The sequence below is a fragment of the Diadema setosum genome, chromosome 11 (genome assembly GCF_964275005.1).
Source record: "Diadema setosum chromosome 11, eeDiaSeto1, whole genome shotgun sequence".
In the NCBI taxonomy this organism is placed as follows: Eukaryota; Metazoa; Echinodermata; class Echinoidea; order Diadematoida; family Diadematidae; genus Diadema; species Diadema setosum.
The window spans coordinates 15,756,111-15,765,800 of NC_092695.1; the positions used below are offsets into that span (position 1 = coordinate 15,756,111).

Genomic DNA, 9,690 nt, shown 5'->3' on the forward strand with positions numbered 1-9,690 from the left:
TTTATGCTATCTATTATTTCTCAAGGATGTTTTCGATGTTTTTCTACGTGCTGTCAACATTTCAAAGGAATCTGAATAAGGCGTAGGTATTCAAAATAGAAAAATAGCAATTTTCAAAACACCTAGCACGTTTCAGGTGGTATTTCCGTCTTACAGTTTTGTCAACCTCTTTGATCCCTCTGTCTGTGTGTTTGTGGATAAATGTGTTGCGAATCAAAATCTGGATTCACTGGTTGATATAACTTACGTTAATGAAATAACTGTGTTCATGAAAATAAGAGGATGGGGAGGGGGAGATGAATCTAAAATGTGAAAACTTGTATACCTCACGTGAGGTGGTTGAGCTGCAAGTGAAATTCTTTTTCACTTGAAAAAGAAGCAATGTTACAAACTAGAGTTTCTCCACGTGAAACCGGTAGTAGATGCTAAAAATACAATCTATTTCTAGAGTGTATTACTAAACTTCCCCATGAAATTAAATTCACCAAACATACGCCACATGTGTACGTTTACGTTGTATAGGTCAAGAAATAATATATATGGCCATAAAAAGCAGAAAGATTATTTTTCAGAAACAAAGTCTGATATAGCTGACCGACTTTGTTGATTATAGTTTTTCGCTTAGTCTCTCACCCTTTACCTTAAATTGATACCATGATAATATGGTATTTATAAATATAATTCAGTTATTCATTTATTTCATCTTTGTATCTAATGCCATAATTTGGCATTTAATACACATTAAGATAAACGTCATGTCATCTGCTATTATGGCAAAGTGGCACCATCTTGGGACAAACTGGAATGGTATTCCATTCTGCCTAATCCACTCTGTCCGACTATGTCCAGAGATTTCTCCGGACATGTATCACTGTAACGTGGACAATATTATACAAGCCCTGGTTCAATTACCATGTTCAAAGTAAGCTTAAGCCCATAATTTAATATTGATATGATTTTCAAAACATTTCAGCATAATCATGGTGATCTAGCTGCAATTAGATGTATGGAAGACATATAATATTTTGTAAAAAACACGTATAAATGTTCTTAATACTTATTATTTGTATTATTATTATCATTATCATTATTATTATCATTATTATTATTATTACTATTATTATTATTATTGTTATTTTCCCTGCCCTAATGATGCAGCATTCCTGCTGGTTTCGATCTTTGTGCATGAGCTTGGAGTGAGGATAGCAATATTTAGAATTTTAAGGGTGTTTTCTTTTTTTGCCCAGTGTTCCTCTTTGACCCGGGTTCCCCTATTACGCAAAAGCGTTATGGCGTTATCGTGGAATCGTCCTGATATTAGAAGCATTATGAATGCATGTAAAGTTTATATGAATTACTGGTGCTGGCAACCATGGCATCAGAAATCTTCCTGTAATAACACACAATTCTCCTGATTACAAAGAAGGCCTTGTTTCAAATATTTTTTGGTTTGCAACAATTAAGCAATTATGACTTTTGGGTGAGCATGAAAGCGTTGAAGTTGATGCGATGAATTATCGACTATATCAAGAACTTTACATTTTTTGAACGAACCAAAAGACGAGTTGTGAGCTGAGAACAGAACCAAGTTAACTTATTGGCACAAGTGGTAGCAACCAATAACACTGACGAAAACTTGAAATCTTTGATGCTAGTTTTGGCTAGTTTATAAAAGTCAACTTGAATTTGACGTGTAATTTTTGCATCAACCTCAGACATCTAAGTGCAAGATGTTGCGAAACATACTGGTGTACTACGCGAAACATTAAATTAGTAAACTGTTCAAGAATAGTACGTTTCAGACCTATGATCTTTCAAAGTTTTTATCACTTCGTATCGTGGAACTATCCAATCAGATTACTTGTAATGATTTGCAATTACAATTACTGTTCATTGGATTTACACTGGGATGACAGAAATTTGGTAGTTTCCTTGTGAACATCAACAGAGCAATTAACTTGGCTATTTCAATAAGACAGCACAGACTGTAAAGGGCTCACACCTGTAAATAAAATGGACTGTCCTAGACCTCATTTCTCCCAGCTATTTTACAGAATTTTTTGAAATTTAAATTTTAACACACGTCTCTATGGGGAATTATTTACCCGTGTGAGCCCTATAGAGAATGCACGCAATACATGCAAGTCTATGGGAATGGACTGTCCCAGACTCCTTCACAAATTCGTACCAAAGATACCAAAATAAATGAAGAAAAAAAATTAATTAAAAATCAATGATGTAGTTTGGCAAAAAAATGAATAGCTGTAGATACTGAGTATGAATTCCTGTACAAACTGCATTTTGGTTGGAAGATGAAAGCTTTTCTGATGGAATTTGAGGGGACTATATTTCATTGGGTACGTGTACGGAAAATAGGTGATTTTTTGAGTGACAAGAACTCGTAGTCTGGCTTTGCGGACCCTTGGACAGAATTTGAGCAGAAGAACCCACCCTGGAAATTTGATGGAGGAATGGTAATATCTCACTTATCCAGGTTAGTGAAGATGAAACACCTCATTTCTCCCAGCTATTTTACAGAATTTTTTTGAAATTTGAATTTTAACACACGTCTCTATGGGGAATTATTTACCCGTGTGAGCCCTAAAAGGGCTATACTTAAGATGACTTTAGGTGCATAATAACATAACGAGTACCAAACAGACATAACAATTAATGAGACGCTTACATTTTCCCCTTGCTCATCCATGCTGAAAGTTTTTCTCGTTTTTTTTTCCCCCGACACGTCATTAGTTCAACCTTGGAGGTACAAAGAAAAAAAGGCTTTTGTACCTCCATGGTTCAACATGACGCCTGCACGCCGTGGTATGGGAGAGTTGGGTGTTGTCCCTCTTTCATTTGGCACATGGTCAAGACCATACAATATTGACAATACACTCAAGCTTTTGTCAAAAGTATAGTCTTTTTGAAAGCACTGCTGCAATGAAAGCTCAGTGATGTCATGAATCAGCCACCATGCAATGACTCTACTTGTAAGATATTGATTTGGAAATTGTGAATGGCCCTACTGGAAAAGTGTTTCGTTTTTCTTTGATAGTGACTTTCTATTTTTGTGAAAAGTCACTTTCCTGCAACTTGCGCAAATAATCCCTGTGTAACGAAGAAATGTGAAATGAGCCATTCAAAAGAGTAGTTCATGGACACATGAAACATGACACATTGATATAATATGTACCTATAAGTACCTATATTCATAGAGAAACATGACACAGATCGATGGGACGAGTGGTATACGTGGCATGCGTTGTGTCTTCGTGTGTATATTGGCTTACCGTGAAATAGCAATCGCTGTAGCCGATAATGATCTCTTCATGTGCTTCATGTGCTCAACCGACGAGATTAGAACCGATGTGCTATTATATGTGTCTTCAACGGCTACCTTGGGTATCGCAGACATGGCTGCTGACACTGAAATAGAAAATACAAAACATAATGTTACTCATAATTTAATCATCCAGTGGTCTTTCTACGATATTGTATGATAGTTTTCACTAGATTATAGCTTCTTCAGAGTTGGCGACGTTCTGTATAGGGTAGGCCTACCTGCAAATTAAGGAGGGATATTTTGTTGAGGATAAACACACTTGGCCCTTGCTTATTAAAAAAAAAAAGAATCCAGCCTTATCCAAATGCATAAACACCCCACTAAAAGCATGCAAAGCTAAACTCGTCAAATTGGGCATTTCGAATTACTTGGTAAATAGACCTGTTCTATGGGGTAAGTAGACAATGTTGTTTGATGTCTGAAAAAAAAAACCCAACTGATTCTGTCATTTAGCAATGTCTATACTGCAGAGAATGGACCCAGTACGCTATATTAAAGCTCTGTAGTCTAAAGTCAAGTAGAAACTGTCAACTTTACCTGATCCTTCTCTGCGCATAAGTAAATGCACCTTCCCGAAGTTGACTCTCCATACAACACAAGCAATCAGGATCTCGGTGACGAGAAGCCATGTTCTTCCACGGCATAAAATCGATCGTTTCAGCGGGAAACGGAACGGAAACATGCCTGCATAGCAAACTCACCGCGATTACATTAATTTTCTTCCTACTCTATACAGTCTGAATCAGTATGATCTGCTTCGTCAACTACTGGTATAATGGGTCGATCTCTGCTCGGTATACGAGTAGATACAACCATGCCTATACAGCATGACCCACTGACACGTTCAATTCACTGAAAGCGTTCAGTGGTTCCATTACAAACGTCAAAAGTCAACGTTGCCACAAGAATTGGCATAATCATGCTCTCCGGTATAAATTTGACCTCTTTGTCATCAATAGCATTATACTAAGCATAATTTGAACTTTTCGCAAAATTAAATGAGTGTTATGACCTTTTTTTAAATTCTTTCCAAAGCTTCCGATTCATTCGATATGATTTTTTTTTTTTTTTTTTTTTTAATGGCACATCATTCTGTGTGAGTTTTGTTTAGATTGTACACACTGATCTCTACCATTGGAGTAGAGATCAGTAGTGGTACATCCCTCTTTCACATGCGCCACACGCCAAACAACGAGGGAAGGGGGGAAATTCCCCGTGCGCTTGGTTCATAACGTCCAGCTCATGATATAAATGGTCACAACTCAGAGCGACGATTGGCCGATTTGCATGCAAGCCAGGGAGCCGCTGGGAAATTAAGCATCGCACCAAGCGATGCCTTGTCAGTAGCCGCTTTATTTGGAACTCGCCAACTGGTGAGCGACCGATCTCCCAACGGCGACAAGGCAGCGACCGCTGAGCAGCCATTTACTATAGTATGTAGCAGTTTTTTTTTTTTTTTTTTTTTTTTTTACCTTATTAAACTCGCTCGACGGCGACCGCCCGGCCACTGAGCGTGTTTTGGGTAAAGAGTGAAAAGTGGGTAGGCGACGTCAAAATTTAACTCCGCGGTAAAACTTCGCGGCGACCGAGCAATGCCCTAAAAAACAGCGGTACCCGGACGTATACAATAATTGGTAGGTGGGGGGGGGGGGGGGGATCGGACGACCCCAGCGAGTGAGGTCCGCTTAAACATCCTTCTTTTTCTTATTTCATCACGCAGCTATGAAAGATTTTGTTTTGTTTTGTTTGTTTGTTTGTTTGTTTGTTTGGGGGGGGGGGGAGAGGTTGTTAACAGTGGAAATATTACTGAAACATACAACAGTAAAAAAAAAAAAAAGTGGTTTTGTAAGATGATTTGAAACTGCGAAGAGAAACACTGCATCTAAGTTCCTCAGACGAGTTCCATGCATCATGTCTATACTGTCTTATGTACTTTGTGCTTTAATAAGGTTTGGATTTTCAAAATGATCATCAGCTATAATAATGACAGGTGGGATGTTGGTGTATGTCGGAGTTTGAGATAAATGTATCTTTAAACATTGTATACTTATTCATAAAATATTGCAGTTTGCCATACTCATGTGTACATCAGTGATTTTAAGAGCCTTTAAATCATGGAACAGTGAATCAGTGTGTGCTAAATAGTGAGAACCCGTGATATATAATTCGTAGTGCACGTTTCTGTAAAAGCAAAAGGGTACTGATTTGGTTGAACCACACTTTCCCCAAATAATATTACAGTTAATTGTGTGAGATAATGTTAATGCGTTATAAGGAATTAACGGTTTTTTTTTTTTAACGATTTGAACTGTAAATGAGGTAGTCAATCGACAATATTAATGAATTTGGTTTGATTTTGTTTTTTTTTTTTGATAATCTTTCATGAACAATGAAATAATGATATCGTCTTACTTTCTTCCCAAAAATATTGACATTTTTTATCCCAAATTATGCATAAAATCGTTAAATCTTAATTTTAAAATGCAAAAGTATCCTCGCATTCCAGCAAATCAAGGGACCCACGTACAGCCAACACTTTTCACCAGGGATCCGAAGATTTCAAGTCAGCATGGAGGACCATCCAGATGTGACCCTGAAGAAACATCGCAAATCTTAAATCCAAAATCGAAATTTGATTTTAAATCTACAATTAAGTCACCAATAGTTATGACATATTATACTGCGGGGAAAAAAATCACAAAATCATAATGTCACACACACACAAAAAAAAAACAAAAAACAAAAAACAAACCAAATCTCAAATTCACACGCACACAAAATTCACATTAAATTGTTTATATTACCAAACAACCAAACATTGGCAATATCTGTTAATCATTTATGAGTTATACAAATTCGCAAATATTTGTGAACAAATTCGCAACATTTCAGTATAACTATATAACACGTGAATGAATTCATAACCTACTGAGACCTTCGTCTCAAATTTTCTTCAAGCACAAAATATATTGGATCTTGTGACCGGGTTTGCTATAATCATTATTAATGGAACTTTTTGATGACTTATCATAGTTTGGAGTTTTGGCTTCTATAAGTGAAAAAAAAAATGTGTTACGAAGAGTTAAGTTAAACAGATCAATATCAAAGACTTACTTCTATCCGATCAACAAATTTAAAAAGCAATAGAATTTTGAAGGTTACTGTGATATTAGTTACAAATCATTATGGCGGTGTTGTCATTGGTTCATAAAGATTAAACGTATTACACGTATACAGTTGTCAATAGTTCGGCAAACTGAACCCCCTATCTATATATTATATCACTGCAAAATTCAATTTATTGTGACATGAAGGATGATTATAGGCTCTTCTTTTTTATTTCATATCAAAAGAAAACATATTTGTAAAACCTATATAAGCGCTATACACAGAGTGTGAGACTTCAGAGGTTTTGGCATAATCATCTCATCTTATTTTCATATGTGACTACAGCAGGTCTCCCAGGAATTCCAAAGAAATGTGAAACTGAAGAATTCCATATTTTTTATACGTTTTTGGCTGATTCTTGTGAAACCGTCGACTTTGTTTGCTTTCCTCTACCAAGGGGGAGTCAAAATGAACATGGAGGATTTTACTGTAAGTATATGAACGAAACAGAAACAACTCTGTCATTCACATAACAAGGCAAATGTACAGATACACACGGACACCGCGCAGACACACACATACAGAGAGATATATAGAGAGAAATAAACCACTTCATTTATCTGTGCCATTTGGTATATGACTAAACATGCAAAATAACTATCACTATTTAAAATGATTCACTGTCATAAGGACAGTAAATCAGGCAATCCATCAGAATTTTACTTTTACATTTTTAAAGGTATACTGTTTACCACTGGAAGCATTAATTTTGATGCATATGCGTAGGTCAGTGAAAGCATCCTGCCATACGAAGATTTAGCAATAAAGCCTTAAATGTAAGGAAATATCACCATCAGTATTTTTCTCAGTAAACCATAGCCTAGACGGTTTCTTCTTTATAGAAATAATGATTTATTTGATAACTATTAGTTCACATTTTGCATATATAACAATACTTAACATTAATTATACAGATTAACATTTTTACATTGCTTGTTTCTATCCCTGGCATTTTAGAACTATTTTGAAGCACTAAAGCTTGGGTTTTCTTTCATCTGCAAATGGTAAATAATGTCTTTAATGCCTCTGTGACGTACATTCAAATTGGGAGGACCAGGGGGTGCTGTGGCATACTGGGTAAGACTCTCGACTCCCAGTCGGAAAACCAGAATTCGAATCACGCCCAGTGCTAACGTCCTTGGGCAAGATGTTTTTACCTACAATGTTCCCCTCGACCATAAATGGGTACCTGGCAACGCTAGGGTAATGATAATGGCAGGGCCCTCTGGTAGAGCAGTGGCAACACTGAAAAGGCTACCCTGGATAAATAAGACATTATTATCATTATATTATTATCATTATTATTATTATCATTATTATCATTATTATTATTATTATTATTATTATTATTATTATTATTATTATTATTATTATTATTATTATTATTATTATTATTATATACATGAAGTACTCAGTGAAAATACAGCTGTGTACATTGGATCAGGGAGGTGTTACAGAGATGGAGTGGCAACTCTTCGTAATTCATGCAAACACATGTTTGGGTTCAAGGCGTTACAATGGGATGTCTAGCATTCCATTACGCTTTGAAGTCATGCTCGGCACCGCTCTAGTTGCAAGACGAAGTTCGGAGACGAAGAACGCATTTCACCTTTCGTTGAATTACAAGCTTTATTTCACCGCAAAATTTTATATGAAATACTCGAATTGATTTAGAATAGTTTAGGAAAGAATTCAATATTATTAACATTATTCGCAAATCGAAAGGAAATGAAAAATTAGGCCCTCTTAAAAACTTTTTTTTTTTTTTTTTTTAACAATGCGCACATTTCCGCATGTTAATTTTCTATCTTTTAATAAGGGATATTTTGATCTTTCAAATAAAGTACTCCGTTAAAGCGTGTTTCAGCGTGTTTTTAAACTATTTGCTGTTAAAATTGTGAGTTTTACACTGCATTTTGATTTGCTGCTACAATTCAAGGTACACAAATTCATTGTTGCCATCACATTGAAAGAGAGAGCGAATTGCAGGAAGAGCCGATTATTGATGCTCTCTTTTGTCAAAGCACATGGGTAACACCTGTAGTTGAACGCATAACTTCTCGGCGGTGCCGCGCATGACTTCAAAGGAGAGCTTTAGTTGCCTCTCCTTCTCTAGCACCTCCCTGATTGGATCAAAGTCCCAGGCTTACAGACATAGAGACCAATCTCATTATCTGTACATTATGTTGAAGGAAGAAGAGGTATATTTATCGATCAGAACCCATAGATTGATATTAGTCTAGCCTTTGACCGTTCACGTGCCAAAATGATCAACACCAAGGTTGGGGGGGGGGGGGGGCATCTATGAATCCGCCATGAACAAACTTGAAACTTCAGTCTTCGATGTACTTACTCATTGTATGAATTTACACCTGCCAAGTTTGATGATACATGTAAATCTTCACGAGGTTTTCAATAAGAAGATAAAAATGTACAAAAGTTAATACGTACGACGGACGACGCACGACGGATGAGTGATCGCAGTAGCTCACTTGAGCCGTCGGCTTAGGTGAACCAAAACTTGTACTCCCGGGTTTGCCGCCCTTGCGTGAAGAGTATTTTGCTTCTTAGTTTTGGAAGGAAAAGAAATTGACTGAAGACTTGTACACAAGAAAATCGGAAATTTATGAGGCCATGACGCTACCACCTCATCTTATTTGCTTCATTGACATAATGGAAACATGTTATTCCACAAAACTTTCCTCTCTTGTCTAATCTCAATGACTTTTTTGTTTTTGTTTCTTTTTAATTTCCAATGTGTGTATGGCAGGCCAAGTTTAATTTAATCAGCATCATCATACATCATATTGCTCTTACGTCATCTATGGATATGTAAAAAAAATGCAGGTACAACTAATACTGAGAGAAAATAATTTTGATAAAAGCTTATTTTTTTTAAACAAATGTTATTTCATTACATCCCCACTTGTTTTGTTTTGTTTTCTTTCAACAATTGGTGTGTTGAACTTTCTTCCTGAACTCTCACATGACAAAGAACATTTTGTTTGACTTACAAATTTGAATAAAGAGCAAATATTTTTATATATATAATATGTATAATAAAACTGTAGAACGCATTGTAATACATTGTACGAGTCACTCGGTAGTACCAAAGTTTCATTCGGGATAGGAGGCATTCTTGACAGCAAAACGAATTCATTGACACGCGGAAATAATAC

General features: G+C 36.2%; 1 protein-coding gene across 1 annotated transcript in view; it reads right to left on the minus strand.

Annotated features, from left to right (window-relative positions):
• LOC140235312 (CMP-N-acetylneuraminate-poly-alpha-2,8-sialyltransferase-like) overlaps positions 1 to 3,972 on the minus strand; it is a 10,636-nt gene extending 6,664 nt beyond the window's left edge. Inside the window, exons 1-2 of the mRNA XM_072315338.1 lie at positions 3,912 to 3,972; positions 3,291 to 3,426 (exon numbers count right to left, since the gene is read on the minus strand). Of these exons, the coding sequence (XP_072171439.1) occupies positions 3,291 to 3,426; positions 3,912 to 3,972 (197 nt within the window). The remainder of the gene's footprint in view (positions 1 to 3,290; positions 3,427 to 3,911) is intronic.
• Between the last annotated feature and the right edge of the window lie 5,718 nt (positions 3,973 to 9,690).